At 72.6% G+C, this 17,681-nt stretch overlaps 5 protein-coding genes across 5 annotated transcripts; 3 read left to right on the top strand and 2 right to left on the bottom strand.

Annotated features, from left to right (window-relative positions):
* Positions 1 to 390: 390 nt before the first annotated feature.
* RTN4RL2 (reticulon 4 receptor like 2) lies at positions 391 to 2,271 on the top strand. The gene is made up of 2 exons (XM_088534253.1): positions 391 to 984; positions 1,501 to 2,271. The coding sequence occupies exons 1-2, from the start codon at positions 391 to 393 to the stop codon at positions 2,269 to 2,271; spliced, it is 1,365 nt and encodes a 454-aa protein (XP_088390379.1).
* Positions 2,272 to 3,479: 1,208 nt separating this feature from the next.
* Positions 3,480 to 4,633, bottom strand: TIMM10 (translocase of inner mitochondrial membrane 10). Its single transcript, XM_088534187.1, has 2 exons — positions 4,512 to 4,633; positions 3,480 to 3,678 (listed from the first exon to the last, which is right to left on the bottom strand). Exons 1-2 carry the CDS (start codon positions 4,580 to 4,582, stop codon positions 3,480 to 3,482), a joined length of 270 nt encoding a protein of 89 aa, XP_088390313.1. The 5' UTR covers positions 4,583 to 4,633.
* Positions 4,634 to 5,755: 1,122 nt separating this feature from the next.
* On the top strand, positions 5,756 to 9,075 carry SMTNL1 (smoothelin like 1). The gene is made up of 7 exons (XM_088534251.1): positions 5,756 to 6,229; positions 6,489 to 6,651; positions 7,142 to 7,175; positions 7,392 to 7,487; positions 8,001 to 8,103; positions 8,695 to 8,846; positions 8,930 to 9,075. The coding sequence occupies exons 1-7, from the start codon at positions 5,756 to 5,758 to the stop codon at positions 9,072 to 9,074; spliced, it is 1,167 nt and encodes a 388-aa protein (XP_088390377.1). The 3' UTR covers position 9,075.
* A 55-nt stretch (positions 9,076 to 9,130) lies between these two features.
* LOC148592656 (ubiquitin-conjugating enzyme E2 L3-like) lies at positions 9,131 to 10,765 on the bottom strand. The gene is made up of 4 exons (XM_088534250.1): positions 10,739 to 10,765; positions 9,767 to 9,856; positions 9,361 to 9,547; positions 9,131 to 9,288 (listed from the first exon to the last, which is right to left on the bottom strand). Exons 1-4 carry the CDS (start codon positions 10,763 to 10,765, stop codon positions 9,131 to 9,133), a joined length of 462 nt encoding a protein of 153 aa, XP_088390376.1.
* A 1,897-nt stretch (positions 10,766 to 12,662) lies between these two features.
* On the top strand, positions 12,663 to 16,671 carry SERPING1 (serpin family G member 1). The gene is made up of 7 exons (XM_088534249.1): positions 12,663 to 12,680; positions 12,774 to 13,338; positions 14,171 to 14,308; positions 14,380 to 14,583; positions 14,947 to 15,089; positions 15,738 to 15,957; positions 16,427 to 16,671. Exons 1-7 carry the CDS (start codon positions 12,663 to 12,665, stop codon positions 16,669 to 16,671), a joined length of 1,533 nt encoding a protein of 510 aa, XP_088390375.1.
* The last annotated feature ends 1,010 nt before the right edge of the window (positions 16,672 to 17,681 follow it).

Genomic DNA, 17,681 nt, shown 5'->3' with positions numbered 1-17,681 from the left:
GCACAGTCCCATGGGGCCATCAGCACCCTAGGGCGCTCCTTGGAGTGCACGTGGAGAGTGGGCCGTAGGGAGCCCCTCAGAGTGCCCAGAGCTGTGATCTGTGCCCTGGAGAGCTCCTTGGTGTGGTCTGTGGGTGCTCCTTGGGGTGCACGGCCCATGGGCGGAGATGGAGAGGTGGAGTGTGGGCATCAGCTTGGAGAGCTCCTCAGCCCAATGGGACACCCATATGGGGTCCTTGGGGTACCCACCCTCATGGGACACCCTCATGGGGCTCCTGGGGGTACCCATAGAGTATCAATGTCACAGAGATGCCCCTTGGGGTGCCCATCCCCAAGGGGCGGTGAGCGTCTTGGGGTGCTCCTCAGGGTTCCCATCCTCCTGGGGCTCCACATGGGGCCCCAAGGGCCACCCGCATGGGGTTCCCGCCCGGGATGGGGCGCGTGGGGCCCGGTCCCTCGGCCGCGGCCCCGCGCTGACGCCCGCCCCCCTGTGCCCGCAGGCCGGCGGCTGGCGGCCCTGCTCCTGGCGGCGCTGTCGTGGGTGCCCGGCGCGGCGCCCGCCTGCCCCGCGCTCTGCACGTGCTACGTCTCGCCGCCCACCGTGAGCTGCCAGGCCAGCAACCTGTCGGCGGTGCCCGCGGGGCTGCCGCCCGGCGCCCGCCGCCTCTTCCTGCAGAACAACGTCATCGGGGCGCTGCGGGCCGGCGCCTTCGGGCCCAGCACCGTCACCCTCTGGCTCTACTCCAACAACATCTCCTCCATCCAGCCGGGCACCTTCCGCCACCTGCCCGCCCTCGAGGAGCTCGACCTGGGCGACAACCCCCACCTGCGGGCCCTGGCGCCCGACACCTTCCACGGGCTGCGGCGCCTGCAGGCGCTGCACCTCTACCGGTGCCGGCTGGCCAGCCTGCCCAACGCCATCTTCCGCGGCCTCCACAGCCTCCAGTACCTCTACCTGCAGGAGAACGGGCTGCTCTACCTCCAGGTGCGGGCACGGGGGCATCCGGGGGTGGCGAGAGGCAAGGGAGCCCCTGGGCTGCCTGGCAGGGGGTGCCCATGGGGCAGGGATGAGGTGCTCGGGGCGAGGGAGCAGGGCGTCTCCTCTGGGTCAGGTCACATAGGGCAGGGTGATGAGGGATGATCATGGAGCGAGGGCAAGACGACAAGGGGACACTCCTGGGACAGGGCGCACAGGGCAGGGATACAGGGGGCATCCATGGGAGCCGGGAGGACACTCCTGGGGCAGGGCTGCAGGAGGATGCAGGGAAGCAGGGAGGCAGGATGAGTCCTGTGGGGCAGGGACCAGGAGGATGCACACAGGGCAGGGGTGCAGAGGATGCAGCTGCATGGACCAAGGACGCAGGAGGATGTGCAGGAGCGAGGATGCAGGGGGACACCCCCAGGGCAGGGCTGCAGGGGGTGCCCACGGGAGCGCTCCGTGGGGCCGGGCTGCCGGGCGCCCGCACCCACGGTGCCGTCTCTCACCGCCGCCGCCGCGCAGGACGACCTCTTCGCCGACCTGGCCAACCTGAGCCACCTCTTCCTGCACGGCAACCGGGTGCGGGCGCTGTCCGAGGGCGTCTTCCGAGGGCTGGCGAGCCTGGACCGCCTGCTGCTGCACGCCAACCGCCTGGCCGCCGTGCACCGGCGCGCCTTCCGCGGCCTGGCCCGCCTCACCATCCTCTACCTGTTCAACAACAGCCTCGTGGCGCTGCCGGGGGACCCGCTGGCCGCGCTGCCCGCGCTGCAGTTCCTGCGCCTCAACGCCAACCCGTGGGCGTGCGACTGCCGCGCGCGCCCGCTCTGGGCCTGGTTCCGCCGCACGCGCGTCTCGAGCTCGCCCGTGCCCTGCGCCAGCCCCCCGCACCGCCGCGGCGCCGACCTGCGCCACCTGCGCCCCGACGACTTCGACGGCTGCCCCGCGCCCCGCGACGAGGACGACGAGGAGGGCGACGAGGAGGAGGCGGGCGACGGCGCCGCCCGCGACGGCGACCACGGCGACAGCGGCCCCCGCCCGGGGCGGCCCGGCCCCCTGCCCGCGGCGCCGCCCTCCGCCTTCTACCGCGACCTGCCCCCCCACGACCTGCGGGGCCCGGCGCCCGCCCGCCCGCACCCCAGCGACTACTGGGGGGGCTACGGGACCCCCCCCGAGGCGGCCGGGCGCTGCCCCGGGGCCCCCTGCGCCCCGCTGCCTTCGGCCGCCCCCCGGCCCGCGGCCGCCCCCTTCCTCCTCCTCCTCCTCCTCCTCCTGCTGCTGCTGCTGTGGCTCTGAGCCCCGCGCGCGAGCGGGGCGGCCCCGGGACTGCGGGCACGGGGGGACCCCCGCGAGCGGCCCCGCTCCGCCCGGAGCCGCCGAGAGGCCGGGAATTATTTATTAAAAATGGTCTTATTTTGGGAGCGCGGCGCCTGGGCTGGCGGCGGGGGCCGGGCGGCGCCGCCGGAGCCTTTTCCAGGTCACGTCTCGCTGCTCCTGAAATATTGATGCTCCCGGCGGCGGAGCCGGGCGCTGCCGGGGCCCCGCGACACCGCGGGGTGTAACGGGGTGCGCTGTGCGGCCCGACCCGCTTCCCCGGGGAGGGCTGTTGGGAGCCGCAACACCCGCGCGTGCCCTGTGCGCCCTCGGCTGCGGTTGTCCCCGCACGGGTGTTGTTGGGTGGTTCCTGCCCTCTCTGGGTGTTTGCAGGTGCAGCTGTGCTGCCAGGATGGGGCTGTGCGGCTGTTCCTCTGTGCGCCTGTCCCGGGGCTGTCCCCGTCTCCGGTTGTCCTTGGGGGTGTGTGGGTGTCCCCCTGTGCGGGTATGCGTGTCCCTGGGGTGTCTCTGTGCAGGTGCCTCAGGGCTGTCTCTCCGGCTGTCCCTGGGTGCCTGTTTATATGTCGGGGTGTCCCTGTGCGGGTGTCCCTGCGTTGTCTCTCTCTGGCTGTCCCCAGGTGTGTGTGTGGGTGTCTCTGGGCTCTATTTCTACAGGTGTCCCAGGGTGTGTTGGTGTCTCTGGGGGTGTCCCTGGCGTCTGCCTCTCCCTCTGTCCCTGTGCGGGTGTGCGTGTCCCTGGGGTGTCTCTGTGCGGGTGTCTCAAGGCTGTTTCTCTCTGGTTGTCCCCAGGGGCGGTTGTGTCTCTGGGGTGTCCCCACGTGGCCTCTTCTTGGCTGTCCCGTGCCCCTGTCCGAGTGTCCCTGGTGTGACTGTGCGCACCCCCCCGGTGTCCCTCGGCGGTGCCTCTTTCCGGCTGTCGCTCCGGGTGTCCCCCCCAGGGACAGGTGTCCCACCACGTCCCCTCCCGTCCCCGTGGCTCTGTCCAGGGGGCCCTGTCCCCAGCGTCTCCGACTGTTCCTGCGTCACCCCCACACGCGTCACCAGCGGGGACGGCTCTCGCCGCCTGTCCCCGCGCCGCCCTCCCGCGCACCCCCGCCGGGGGCGTCTCCGTCCGGCTGTCCCCGCGCCGAAGAAGGGGCCGAGGCGGCGGCGGGGCCGGTTTATTGGGCTCAGGCGGAGCCGCCCTGCTGCACGCGCCGCAGCAGCTCCTCGTCCTGCAGCGACAGCTCCGTGAGCTTCTTGCCCAGGCGCTCGTGCACGTCCAGGTACTTGGCCACGCAGCGGTCCAGGCACACGCTCTCGCCCTTGGACAGCTCGGCCTCCTTGTAGTGCGGCGGCACGCACTTGCGGTGGCACGCGCGCGTCATCCTGCGCCGCGGCGTCAGGCGGGCGCCCCGCGGCGGCGCCGGGGCCCCCGTGTCCTGGGAGCCCCTGTGCCCCACAGCAGCCCCCAGGGCCCCCCATCCTAGGAACCCCCGTGCCCCACAGCAGCCCCCAGGGCCCCCCATTGCCCCTGTCCTAGGAACCCCCGTGCCCCACAGCAGCCTCCAGCCCCCCGGTGCCCCCTGATTGCCCCCTATCCTGGGAGCCCCTGTGCCCCACAGCAGCCCCCAGTGGCCCCGACCTAGGAACCCTCATGCCCCACAGCAGTCCCCAGGGCCCCTGTGTCCCTGATTGCCCCCTATTCTGGGAGCCCCCTACCCCACGGCAGCCCCTAGTGCCCCCCAAGGCCCCTGTACCCCTGACCACCCCCATCCTAGGAACCCCCGTGCCCCACAGCAGCCCCCAATGCCCCCCAGAGCCCCTGTGCCCCCCGACTGCCCCTATCCTGGGAGCCCCCGTGCCCCACAGCAGCCCCCAGTGCCCCCCGATTGCCCCCTATCTTGGGAGCCCCGTGCCCCACAGCAGCCCCCAGTGCCCCCCGATTGCCCCCTATCCTGGGAGCCCCGTGCCCCACAGCAGCCCCCAGGGCCCCCCCATTGCCCCCTATCCTGGGAGCCCCGTGCCCCACAACAGCCCCCAGTGCCTCCCCATTGCCCCCTATCCTGGGAGCCCCGTGCCCCACAGCAGCCCCCAGGGCCCCCCATTGCCCCCTATCCTGGGAGCCCCGTGCCCCACAGCAGCCCCCAGTGCCTCCCCATTGCCCCCTATCCTGGGAGCCCCGTGCCCCACAGCAGCCCCCAGCCCCGCTCGCCCCGCACCGGTTGTACATGTCGGCCATCATGTCAACCTCCAGCTCGGCCGCCAGCTGCTGCGCCCGCAGCGGCTCCATGGCGCCCGCGCGCGCCCACGTGGTCCCCGCCGCTTCCGCCGCCGCGCGGCACCGCCCCCCCGCCGCGCCCGGCCAATAGGTGTCGCGGGCCGCGGGCCGGGCCCTGCGCTGATTGGGCGGTCGCGGGGAGGGGGCGGGGCCTCGCCGAGGCCAAGGGCGGCCCAGGGAGGCGGTGCCCGCGGAGCCCTCCAGGGGGCGGGGCCAGAGCGGCGGCGGGGCTGATTGGCGGCGGCGCGCCCCGCCCCCAGCGGCGGGACACGCCCCCAGGGCCAGGCCCCGCCCCTGGCGCGGGGCGGGGGGGGAGGGGTCTGTCCTCTCTGTCCCCCCGGCCCTGTCGGGGGTCCCGTGTCCCCGTCCAGGGGTCTCCGTGTCCCCAGGGCCCTGCCCAGGGGTCCCTGTCCCCCATGTCCTCCCCGTGTCCCCATGGCTCTATCCAGGGGTCCCCGTGTCTCCCCGTGCCCCCTCCGTGTCCCCAGTGCCCCCTGGGCGTCCTGCGCCCCCGACGTGTCCCGTCCCTGTCCTTGGGGCGCCCCCGCAGCGCGCGTGGGGCGGGCAGCCCGTCCCCACGTCTGTCCCCACGTCCGTCCCATTGTCCCCGTGTCCCCACGTCCGTCCCCGCGGCCCCCAGCCCGGCCCCCTGGCCTGAATGAAAGGGGCACCTGTCGCTGCGGGTAAAAATAGGCAGCGCCGGCGCCGCCTGCGGCACCAGCACCGGTGAGCGGGGCCGGGGCGGCCGTGGGGCGGCCGTGGGGCTGGGGGGCACGTGGGGCAGGGGCTGCCGTGGGGCAGCCTGTGGGGCTGGGGGGCATCAGGAGGCTGTGGGGCTGGGGGATTTGTGCGGCAGGGGTTGCCATGGGGGTAAGGGGTGGGGACTGTGGGATGGGGGCTGCCGTGGGGCACCCTGTGGGGCCATCGGGATGTGTGGGGCAGGGGGATCTGTGGGGCAGGGGAGTTTTGGGGGCAGGGGCTGCCATGGGGGTCAGGGCTGGGGACTGTGGGGCGGGCGCTGCCGTGGGGCAGCCAGCGGGGCCAGGGGTGGGGTCTGTGGGGCCACTGTGGGGCTGGGGGCCGGGGGCAGGGGCTGCCGTGGGGCCGGGGCCGCTGTGGGGGGTGGGGGGGCTGCGTCCCCCTGACCCCTCCCCCCCGTGGGTGCCCCTGTCCCCAGAGCCCAACATGGAGGACGAGAGAGCCGCCCCGCCCCCCGCCCGTCCCATGGCCCCAGAGGATGCTGGGAGCCAGGCCCAGGCCCAGGCCCGGGCCCAGGCCCCAGAGGATGCTGGGAGCCAGGCCCAGGCCCCAGAGGATGCTGGGAGCGAAGGCCAGGCCCAGGCCCCAGAGGATGCTGGGAGTGAGGCCCAGACTACGGAGGATGCTGGGAGTGAGGCCCAGGCCCCGGCCCCAGAGGATGCTGGGAGTGAGGCCCAGACCCAGGCCCGGGCCCAGGCCCCAGAGGATGCTGGGAGCCAGGCCCAGGCCCCAGAGGATGCTGGGAGTGAGGCCCAGACCACGGAGGATGCTGGGAGTGAGGCCCAGACCCAGGCCCGGGCCCAGGCCCCAGAGGATGCTGGGAGCGAGGGCCAGGCCACAGGGCCTGCTGGGAGCGAGGCCGCGGCAATGGAGGCCGCCAGCCCCTCGGGCCCTGGGCAGGTGCCAGCAGGATCCTGGGGGCTCTGTGGGGCGGGATCTGTGGGGCAGCAGTGGGGGAGCTGCGGGGGGGCAGGGAAGGAGCTGTGGGGTGGTGGGGCATGGCGTGGGGCGGTGTGGGGCAATGGGGGGCAGTGGGGGGCGATGTGGGGCAGTGGGGGGCAGTGTGGGGTGATATGGGGCAGCGGGGGACAGTGGGTAGTGATGTAGGGCGGTGTGGGGCGATGTGGGGCGGTGGGGACAGCGCCCCCCGCACCCCCAGGCCCGGCCGGCGCCCACGTGGCGGCAGGACGAGGACGACGAGGACGAGCTGTGGCCTGAGTTCCCTCCCGCCAGCCCCACGTCCCCCACGTCCCCCACGAGCCCCACGGCGCCCGCGACACCCACGAGCCCCACGGCGCCTGTGACCCCCACGTCCCCCACGGGTGAGGGCTGCGTGGGGCGGGGTGGGCACCGCAGCTCCTTGGGCGCCAGGGACCCCCAGCACCCCATACCATCCCCCTGGGGCTCCCTATAGCTGCCCCATCCCCCTGGGGCTCCCTATAGCTCCCTTGTCCCCCTGGGGTCCCCTAGAGTTTCCCGATCCCGATCCCCCATGCATTGCGGATCTCCTATAGCTCCCCTGTTCCCCCTCGGATCCCCTATAGCGCCCCAGGGATCCCCTATAGCTGCCCCCTGCCCCAGGGATCCCCTGTAGCTCCCCTGTCCCCCCTCGGATCCCCTATAGCGCCCCAGGGATCCCCTATAGGTGCCCCATCTCTCTAGGGTCCCCCATAGCTCCCCTGTCCCCCCATGGATCCCCTATAGCGCCCCCAGGGATCCCCTATAGTTGCCCCATACCCCAGGGATCCACTGTGGGTGCCCCCTGCGCGTGGGTGCCCCACGGCGGCCCCGACGTCTCTGCTCTCCCCACAGCTGGTGCCGCCGCTGGCTCGGGGGGCGGCCAGAGGTGAGTGCATGCCCGGCCCCACGGTGCCCCATGGCCCCCGCCCCACGGCTGCCACCCTCGGTGGCATCTGCCTGCCTGTGACCCCTGGCTGCCACCAAATGGCGCCCCACAACCTGTGCCCCCTGCCCCACATCCTATGGCTGCCGCCCCACAGCCTGTGCCCTGCAGCCGCCCCGCGCCAGCTCTCGCCCCACGGCGGCTCTGTGCCCGCAGGAGGGCGGCCGGGGGGGCGCCGGGCCGTGGCGCCGTGGGGCGGGCGCCGGCGGGCGGCCCGGCCAGGGGGCGCAGCGCCATCCTGGAGAAGTTCGGAGGGTGAGCGGGGCCAATGGGGAGCCACCGTGGGGAGCCGCCGGCCAATGAGAGGCCTGGGCCGCGCGGCCGGGGAGTGCTGGGCCAATGGGGAGTCGCTTGGGGCAGCCGTTGGCCAATGGGGAGCCGCGTGGGGGGAGCCAATGGGGAGGTGCGGGGGGAGCAGGGACCAATGGGGAGGTGCGGGGGGAGAAGGGGCCAATGGGGAGGTGCTGGGGGGGGCAGGGACCAATGGGGAGCGACGTGGGGGAAGCAAGGACCAATGGGGAGCCTGCAGGGTTGGGGGAGATGGGCCAATGGGAGGACACGGAGGGAGTGATGGGCCAATGGGGACCCCGGGAAGAGCCAGAAGAGCCAATGGGGAGGTAGCAGGGGATTGACGGGCCAATGGGGAGCCAGGTGGGGGGGACCGACGGGCCAATGGGGAGCTGCTGGGGGCCCGTGAGCCAATGGGGAGCCCCGGGGCAGCGCGAGGGGGCCGGTGTGGGGCAGGAGCCCCACGTGCCCCCGGCGCAGGGCGGCGACGGGGCTGGCGCCGCACCTGAGGGGCACGGGGGGCACCGCCGCCGTGAAGGCCATGCTGCTGGAGTGGTGCCGCGCCAGGACGCGGCGCTACCAGGTGACGGCGGCAGGGGGACACGGGGACGGGACACACGGGGGGGACACGGGAACGGGACACGTGGCGGGGACGCGAAACGCAGAGGGGATGGGAAATGTGGGGACGAGACGTGGGGGTCGTGACACACGGCGGGATGTGACACACGGGGACAGATGCGGGATACAACACGCGAGAGGGTGTGATACATGGGGATTGGACACGTGGGGATGGGATATGGGGATGGGACACGCAGGGATGGGACATGTGGGGATAGGATGTGCGGGGATGGGACGCATGGGGATGGGACATGGTGGGATGCGACACACGGGGACAGGACACGTGGGGATGGGACACACGGGGACATGACACGGGGATGGGACACACAGGGATGGGACTCATGGGGATGGGACACAGGGATGGGAAACGGAGGGATGTGATACAGGGATGGGACACATGGGGATGGGACGTGGGGATAGGACACAGGGAGAGGACACATGGGGATGTGACAGGGGATGGGACACGCGGGGACGCGCTGCGCGGGGATGGGACACGGTGGGCCGAGCCGCGCGGGGCCGCGCCGTGGGCCGGTCCCGGACGCGCGCCCCCCGGCAGCACGTGGACATCCAGAACTTCTCGTCGAGCTGGGCCTCGGGGCTGGCCTTCTGCGCGCTCGTGCACAGCTTCTTCCCCGACGCCTTCGACTACGGCGCGCTGGCGCCCGCCGAGCGCCGCCGCAACCTGGCGCTGGCCTTCGCCACCGCGCAGTGAGTGTCCCCGCGCCCCTGCCCGTCCCCGCGGCGGCGCGCGCCCCGCGGCGCCCGCCCCACGGCTGCCCCCCGCGCCGCAGGGAGCGCGCCGGCTGCGCCCCGCTGCTCGACGTGGACGACCTGGTGCGGCTGCCCGTGCCCGACGCCAAGTGCGTCTACACGTACGTGCAGGAGCTCTACCGCAGCCTCGTGGCCAAGGGGCTCGTCAAGACCAAGAAGCGCTGAGCGCCGCGGCGCGCGCGGGACCTCAAATACAGCCGCGTTCGCCCGTGTGTGCAGGTTTATTCGGCGCCGGGGCGCCGCTCGCCGTGCTGCCGCGCGTGCTCCTCCGCGCGCTGCCGGAACCGCTCCGGCTCCTGCGCCAGCTCCCGCGCCAGCTCCGGCCGCAGCGCCCCGTGCGCCACCGGGTTCTCCAGCAGCAGCAGCAGGTCCTGGAGCACTGCGGGGAGCCGGGGCTCAGCGCGGCGCTGGGGGGCGGCGCGGGGACCCCCCAGCCCCGTGCGGGACCCACCGTGCAGGGCGGTGACGTGGGGCGCCCAGCGCTCGGGCGCCGTGAGGGGCAGGCACACGCGGCCGTCGGCGCCCACGGCCGGGTGGTAGATGGGGGTGCGCAGGGTGACGTGGGGCGGCGCCAGCGGGTGCCGCGGAGAGAAGTGCAGCTCGAAGCGGAAGGCGCCCGCGCTGTAGGGCGGCCGGGACTGCGCGACGGGGGCAACTCAGCCCCGCGCGCGGCCCCACGGACACCCGCAGCTCGTCCCCACAGAGCCGCGCGCAGGGGGAGCCCCACAGCCCAGGACACCCCATTAACCCCCCAAGGGACCCCCAGGGACAGCCCCCCGCCCCCCAAAGCCCCTTGGGGTCCCCCCCGGGCGCCCCCCGCCCCGGGGTGCCCCCCACATCCCCAGCCCCGCACTCACGGGCAGCAGGAGGCCGCCCCAGCGCAGGACGCTGCCCCGCAGCGGCTCCAGCTCCCGCACCCCGCGCCAGCCCCGCGCCTCCTCCAGCTCCTGCGGGAGGGCGGGGTCAGGGCGGGGCTTTCCCGGGCACGCCCCCCGCGGGGGGGGCGGGCTCTGGCGTCACCCCGCCCCCTCCGGGCGGTCCCGTCCGGGAAGCGAAACTGCAGCTCGCGGCTCCCGGCGGGACTCGGCACCGCCCCCCGGCACCGCCACCCCCGTACCGGCACCCCCGAACCCGGTACCGGCACCCCCAAACCCGGTACCGGCACCGCCCCCTGGCACCGCCACCCCGGTACCGGCACCGCCAACCCCGTACCGGCACCCCCGAACCCGGTACCGGCACCGCCCCCCGGCACCGCCACCCCGGTACCGGCACCGCCAACCCTGTACGGGCACCCCCGAACCCGGTACCGACACCCCCACCCCGGTACCAGCACCCCCCGAACCCGGTACTGACACCCCGAACCCGGTACCGGCACCCCCGAACCCGGTACCGGCACCGCCACCCCCGTACCGGCACCCCTGAACCCGGTACCGACATTCTGACCTGGTACCCGCACCCCCGAACCCGGTACCGACACCCCGGCCTGGCACTGACACCTCTAACCCGGTACCAGCGCCCCCCGGTACCCGGTACCGGCACCCTGACCTGTTACTCACCGAACCCGGTACCGATAACCCCACAACCCTGTACTGGCACCCCCACTCCGGTACCGGCACCCCTTGCCCCTTACCTGCACTCCCACAACCCAGTACCGGCAGCCCCACAACTCGGTACCGGCACCTCTCACAACCCGCTATCATCACGCCCACCTCGATGCTGCCCCCAGCGCAAGGCCCAACCCCGGTACCGACACCCCAGGGCCAGCACCACCCCCCGGTACCGCCCCCGCCGGGTGCAGGACCCCCGAACCGGACCCGGACGGGGCCCACCTTGGCCAGTCTCCTGTTCAGGGCCATGGCCTGGGGCGCCCGCTGCCCTGCGGGGGTGGAGGCCACGCCCCCGGCCGCGTGGGGCGGGGCATGGCGGCCCCAGCCCCGCCCCGAGCACCAAGGGGTGGAGACGACTCGTCTGCGGGCTCGGGGGTCATAGAGATGGGTGGGATGAGGGGCCAGACCTGCCTGTGGGACCCTGGGGGTCACAGAGATGGGTGGGTTGAGGGGCCAGACCTGCCTGTGGGACCCTGGGGGTCACAGAGATGGGTGGGTTGAGGGGCCAGACGTGCCCGTGGGATCCTGGGGGTCACAGAGAGGGGTGGGATGAGGGGCCAGACCAGCCTGTGGGATCCTGGGGGTCACAGAGATGGGTGGGTTGAGGGGCCAGACCTGCCTGTGGGACCCTGGGGGTCACAGAGATGGGTGGGTTGAGGGGCCAGACGTGCCCGTGGGATCCTGGGGGTCACAGAGAGGGGTGGGATGAGGGGCCAGACCTGCCTGTGGGATCCTGGGGGTCACAGAGATGGGTGGGTTGAGGGGCCAGACCTGCCTGTGGGACCCTGGGGGTCACAGAGATGGGTGGGTTGAGGGGCCAGACCTGCCTGTGGGACCCTGGGGGTCACAGAGATGGGTGGGTTGAGGGGCCAGACGTGCCCGTGGGATCCTGGGGGTCACAGAGATGGGTGGGTTGAGGGGCCAGACCTGCCTGTGGGACCCTGGGGGTCACAGAGATGGGTGGGATGAGGGGCCAGACGTGCCTGTGGGATCCTGGGGGTCACAGAGATGGGTGGGTTGAGGGGCCAGACCTGCCTGTGGGACCCTGGGGGTCACAGAGATGGGTGGGTTGAGGGGCCAGACGTGCCCGTGGGCTCCTGCCCGAGCTCTTGGGCTGGGCAGGCTGGGTCGTTGCAGCCCCACCAGCCCCTTGCTGGTGCCCAGGGGCAGCTCTCTTGGCTCTCCCATGTCTGGGGCGGGAGGGCAGCTGTGATGATCACCCCCCAAACCCTCCTGTCCGGGACTGCAGAGAGGAGGAGCAGGAGTAGCCAGGCCCCACACGTGTCCCAGGGCAGGGACAGGGGGGACGGGGCCCTGGGGGTCAGCAGGGGACACTGGGGGCTCCCCCCAGGAGCCCCTCACGCGGGTGCCACCTCCTCGTCCTGCCGCCTGCGCGCCGTTGGGCACCGCGACGCTGTTGACCCGGCTCGTGGCCTGCTCCCTCCTCCGTGACCACCTTGTGCCACCCCTGCAGGGCCGGGGCGCTAGACACGCCCGCCCCATCCAGGTGACGGAGAAAGGAGCCCCCGCCCCAAGCCACCCCCGCGGTGTCACAGCACCCGTGCCTCCCTCCAGGCCTCTTGGGGATCACAGGGACAGGGAGCTGCGGACTGAGAGGTTAAACTGTCCCTTGTCACCGCGCGGCCTGTAGAGAAGGGGCAGTTGAGGGGCTAGAGTGCCCCATGTCACCACGCGGCCCACAGAGAAGGGGCAGCCGAGGGGTTAAACTGCCCCTTGTCACCGCGCGGCCCGTAGAGAAGGGGCAGCCGAGGGACTAGAGTGCCCAGGAGGTCCTGCCGCCCCCAGTGCCGGAGCCCTGAGCGGGAGGGCCGGCGCGGGCGCCCTTGGGGCTGCCGGGGGACCCTGCAGGCGCCTCCTCCGGGTCACCCCACCCCCCGGCCCGTGCCAGCCCTCCCGGCCCTCCGGCTGATTTACGGGAAACCCCGGCCGCCACCCGCCCTCCTTAATTTTTAACCACGTGGGGCCGGGGCCGGCCAGTTCCCCTCGGCGCCCGGGCGGCCGCGCAGGGAGCTGACCCGGCGCCGGGTGCTCAGGGTCCTCCTGCCCCTGCCAAGCGGCCGGGCCCTGCCCTGTGTTGGCCACCATGAAGCTCTCGCTGCCTCTGCTGTGCTTGGCCACCGCGGCCATGGCGTGCGTCGCCCCGGTAAGCGCTGGCCACGGGGAGGTGGCTCCCCGCGGTGCCCTCGCCCAGGGGCCCACGCTGGAATCCTCTTCCCCTTCCTCTGCCCAACCGCAGAGGTTGCAGCTGGCGCCGTCTCTGACCGGCGAGCCGAGCGCGGAGGAGGCCGCGGGCGGGATGAGCTCCCCCCTGCCCAGCCGGGCTGCAGGGCAGGACGACGGAGAGAGCCCCAGCCCCGGGGGGATGACGAGCTCCACTCTGCCCGGGACCGGTGCCCACCCTGAAGCGGTGCCCGGCTCGGCCGCGGAGCGGGGCATCACGGAGAGCCCTGGCCTGGACACGGAGGTGCCCGTGGAGCCGGCGAGCACCAGCCCCACGGAGCCAGAGGAACTACCTGAGCCCACGGGCACAGCGGCCATTGCGCCCGCAGCAGCACCCGTGCCCACCGCCACAGAGGGGCCCACTGGCACCCCAGGCACAACCGCCCCGCCGTGCCCGGGGGACGAGGAGCTGCCCGAGATGTGCGGGGCACCCACGGGAGCGCAGAAGGCCGCGGTGGCCGAGGCGCTGGGCACCTTTGCCCTGCGCTTCTACCAGCGAATGGCGGAGGCCGCGGAGCCCGGCGCCAACCTGCTCTTCTCGCCCATCAACGTGGCCTTGGGGCTGTCGCACCTGCTGCTGGGTGAGGGGCACTGCCAGGGACACGGTGATGGGCACCGTTGGGAGCGCCGGCAGGGGCACTGCTCTGCTGACCCACGGGTGCCACCGTGGGCCCTGCTGCAGCACCGTGATGGGCACCGTGATGGGCACTGCCGTGGTGACCGAAATGGGCACTGCCGTGGTGGCTGCTATAGGCACTGCTATGGGCACCGCTGTGGGCACCAGAGTGGGCATTGTCGTGACCAAAATGGGCACCGCTATGGGCACCGCTGTGGACATCACAACAGACACCATCATGGGCTCTGCTAACTGTGGAGCTGTGGGCACCGCCATGGGCACTGCTGTGGGCACTGCTATGGGCACCACCACGGTCATTGCTGTGGGCACTGCCATGGGCACCACCCATGGTCATTGCTGTGGGCACTGCTAGGGGCACCACGACCATGGTCATTGCTGTGGGCACTGCCATGGGCACCACCATGGTCATTGCTGTGGGCACTGCTATGGTCATTGCTGTGGGCACTGCCATGGGCACCACCCATGGTCATTGCTGTGGGCACTGCTATGGGCACCACCACGGTCATTGCTGTGGGCACTGCCATGGGCACCACCCATGGTCATTGCTGTGGGCACTGCTAGGGGCACCACTGTGGCCGTCACCACAGACACCACCATGTTCTGTGGGCACTGCCATGGGCATCCCAGCAGGCACCCACGCAAAGGACCCCCGTGTGCGGCCCCCGTGCCCGCTGCAAGCCGTGCACGTGCCCCTCCAGGCCGCAGCAACGCCGCGAGGCGGCACCCGCGCAGCCCCGGCGCAGAGCCGGCGGCGCTGAGCCCCCCTGTGCCCGCAGGTGCCCGCGGCGAGACCCGGCAGCGCCTGCGCGCCGTGCTGGCGTACCCGCCCGCGCTGCCCTGCGTGCACGGCGCCCTGCGGCGCCTCGCCAAGGCGCCCGGGCTGCTCGCCGCCTCGCAGATCTTCCACCACCCAGGTGAGGCCCCGTGCGCGCGGGCACCCCCCGCGCGGCCATGGCGCTGACGCGGGCGCCGTCCCCCGCCGCAGAGCTGCGCCTCGAGCCCCGCTTCCTCAATGCCTCGTGGCGGCTCTACGAGGCCCGGCCGCAGGCGCTGAGCGGCAACGAGAGCCTCGACCTGCTGCACATCAACAAGTGGGTGCGGGAGGCCACGCGGGGGCACGTGGGGCGCCTGCTCGAGCAGCTGCCCCCCGACACGCGGCTGGTGCTGCTCAGCGCCGTCTACCTCCAGGGTAGGGACGCGGCCGCGCCGGGAGCCGCCCCGGGGAGCGCGGGGAGAGCTGCCCTGGGAGCTGCTCCGGGGACCTGCCCTGGGGACCTGCTCCAGGATCTGCCCTGGGAGCTGCCCTGGGGACCTGCTCTGTGAGCAGAGCTGGGAATTGGCCTGGGATCTGCCCTAGGATCTGCACTGGGGACCTGCCCTGGGGGTTGACCCCGGCCCCCCTTCCAGGGATTGGCCCTGCCCTGGGAATTGGCCATGGGATGTACCCGGGGCTCCCCCGGGATCTTCCCCCGGGCTCTGCCCAGCTCTGCCGCGGGAGCCGCCGGGCAGCGCCGAGCTCTGCGCCGGGCGCCGCGGCCGCCCTGTCCCGCAGCCAAGTGGCAGCGGCCGTTCCGGGCCAAGGAGACAGTGCCGCAGCCCTTCGAGCGGCCCGGGCGCCCCGCCGTGCTCGTGCCCACCATGACCAGCAAGAAGTACCCGGTGGCCTCCTTCACCGAGCCCACCCTGCAGGCACAGGTACGGGCGCCGCCACCGCCACCGCGGCCACCACGCGGGGACGCGGCAGGGCCACGGCCACCGCCACCGCGTGGCCTGCAGCGCTGAGCGGCACCATGCTGGGCTGTGACCTCACTGCCCGGAGGGCCAAGCAGCGGCCATGATGGGCAATGACCTCACTTCCTGGAGGGCCAAGTAATGGCCATGCTGGGCAGTGACCTCACTTCCTGTAGAGCCAAGATGGGTCATGACCTCACTTCCTGTAGAGCCAAGTAATAGCTGTGTTGGAGTGTGACCTCACTCCTTATGGAATTAAGCAGTGGCCATGCTGGGCAGTGACCTCACTTCCTGTAGGGCCAACTAGTGGCCATGATGGCTTATGACCTCACTTCCTATAGAGCCAAGTAGCGGCCATGATGGGCCGTGACCTCACTTCTTATAGAGCCAAGTAACGGCCATGATGGGTCATCATCCCACTTCCTGTAGGGCCAAGCAGTGGCCATGACGGGCAACGACCTCTCTTCTTATGGCGTTAAGCACTAGCCGTGCTGGGCAGTGGCCTCACTTCCTGGTGGAAGTGGCCCCAGCGCTTGACGACCGTCGTCCCCGAGCGGCCGCGCGGCGGCCGTGCCCGCGGCCCCGGGGCGCTGAGGCCGCTGCCTCCCGCAGGTGGGGCGGCTGCAGCTGGGCCAGGGCCTGAGCCTGGTGGTGCTGCTGCCCGCGGGCGGCCCGGAGGCGCTGCGGGCGCTGGAGCGGGCGCTGCACCCCGCCGCCTTCCTGGCCCTCCTGCGCAAGGCGCTGGCCACGGCGCCCCGCGCCACCGTGCTGGCCCTGCCCCGCTTCCGCCTCGACCTGGCGCAGGACGTCGTGGCCGTCATCCACGACATGGGTACGGGCGCTCCCCCTGCCCACCCAGCCCTCCGGTCCCAGCCTGGCCCCTGCAGGTGCCCCCCGTGTCCCCATCCCGCCCAGGGACCCGGGTGGCCCTTGGTGACCCACAGGGACCCTACATATCCCAGTGTCCCTTGGTGCCCACAGTGTCCCCCTTCCAAGTCCTCCTGCCCCCTTGGTGTCCTTGGTGTCCCAGCATTCCCGGTGTCCCCCCAACCTTTCTGTCCCTACATGTCCTCCAGCGCCCTCCTGCACCCCGGTGTCCACAAATGTCCCCCAGGGCCTACCATGTCCCAGGTTCCCCTCAGTGTCCCCAGTGTCCCTTGGTGCCCATTGCCCCCCAGCGCCTGCACATCCCGCCTGCCCCCGCCGTCCCTGCGTCCCCCATCCCTGTGACGTCCCCACGCCCCCGCAGTCCCCGGTGTCCCCCCGCGCTGCGGCGTCCCCACGGCGCGGGGTCCCCGCAGACTACGGGCTCTTCCTGGACGCGGAGCTGTGCGGGCTGGCGCCGGAGGCGGCGGTGGACGCGCTGCAGCACCGCGCGGTGCTGGCGCTCGACGAGGCCGGCGTGGAGGCGGCGGGCGCCCTGGCCGTGTCGCTGGCCCGCACGGCGCTCGTCTTCGAGGCCCTGCGGCCCTTCCTCTTCGCCGTGGTGGAGGACGCGGCCGCCCTGCCGCTCTTCATGGGCCGCCTCAGCGACCCGCAGCCCTGATGGCTCCGGCAGCGCCCGGGGCCGCCTGCTCCTTCCCGCCTCCTGTCCCGCCATTCCCGCCTCCCCGTCCCTCCTTCCTCCTCCTCTCCCTCTTTCCCCCCTGCTTCCTCCCCCCTCCCTCTTTCCCTTCCCTCCTTCCTTCTCCCCTTCTCTTTCCTTCCCTCCTTCCCCCTCTCCTCCCTTGCTTGCTCCCTCTCTTCCTCCTCTCCCTGCCCCATCCTTTTCCCTTCCCTCCTTCCCCCGTGCGCCCCGTGCCTCAGTTTCCCTCCCGCTCCCAATACAGGTGCAGACTCCCACGTGCTGCTCCCTGCCGGGACGCCCCCCACCCCGGCACGTTCCTACAAAAAGAAAGAAAAAGAAAAACCAAGGAAAGGGCTTTTATTGCGGTACAAAAGCGGCGGTGAGGGGACCCAGTGCCGTGTGGGGACAGGCACCCCCGGGAGGACCTGTGGGTCGAACGGACACCCCAGAGGACGCCCCAGAGGGGGCTCTGCTGGGGGGGACGGCCGTGTCTCCCACCCCGCCGGGAGCGCGCAGGGAGGGGGCTGCAGAACGACATGCAAATGACATGCAAATGGCACGGAGATGACACGCCCACGGCGCGCGGACGAGGCGCCCCGGCGGGACCAGGGCGCGTGACGCGGGGGGAGGGCGGGGTTTCGGCGCCGCTATGCAAATTTATGCAAACGAGCAGGGAGGACTACGCCTCCCAGGAGGCACCGCGCGCCGCGGCAACGGCCCCTCCCAACCGCTCCGCCGCGTGACGTCACTTCCGGCGCGGCCTAGGGACGCGCGCGGGCCGGAAGTTCGGTGGGTCCGTAGGGGCCCGGTGGGGAGGACGGTGAGTGGGGGCGGCGGTTGCCATGGAAACGGCGGGGGAGGGGGCGGACCGGGCCCGGGAGCCCCGGGCCGGGCCGGGACCCCAAAGCCAGGCCGGGGACCCCCTAACTGGGCCGGAAGTGGGACAAGGACCCCCGGGACCGGGCCTGGGACCCTCAAACCGGGCCGGA

Source organism: Tinamus guttatus, unplaced genomic scaffold (genome assembly GCF_059628265.1).
Source record: "Tinamus guttatus ecotype Peru unplaced genomic scaffold, ASM5962826v1 Tinamus_guttatus_pri_ptg000546l, whole genome shotgun sequence".
Classification (NCBI taxonomy): Eukaryota; Metazoa; Chordata; class Aves; order Tinamiformes; family Tinamidae; genus Tinamus; species Tinamus guttatus.
Note: the sequence above shows the minus strand (reverse complement) of the source record. Positions and strands in the feature narration are given on the sequence as shown.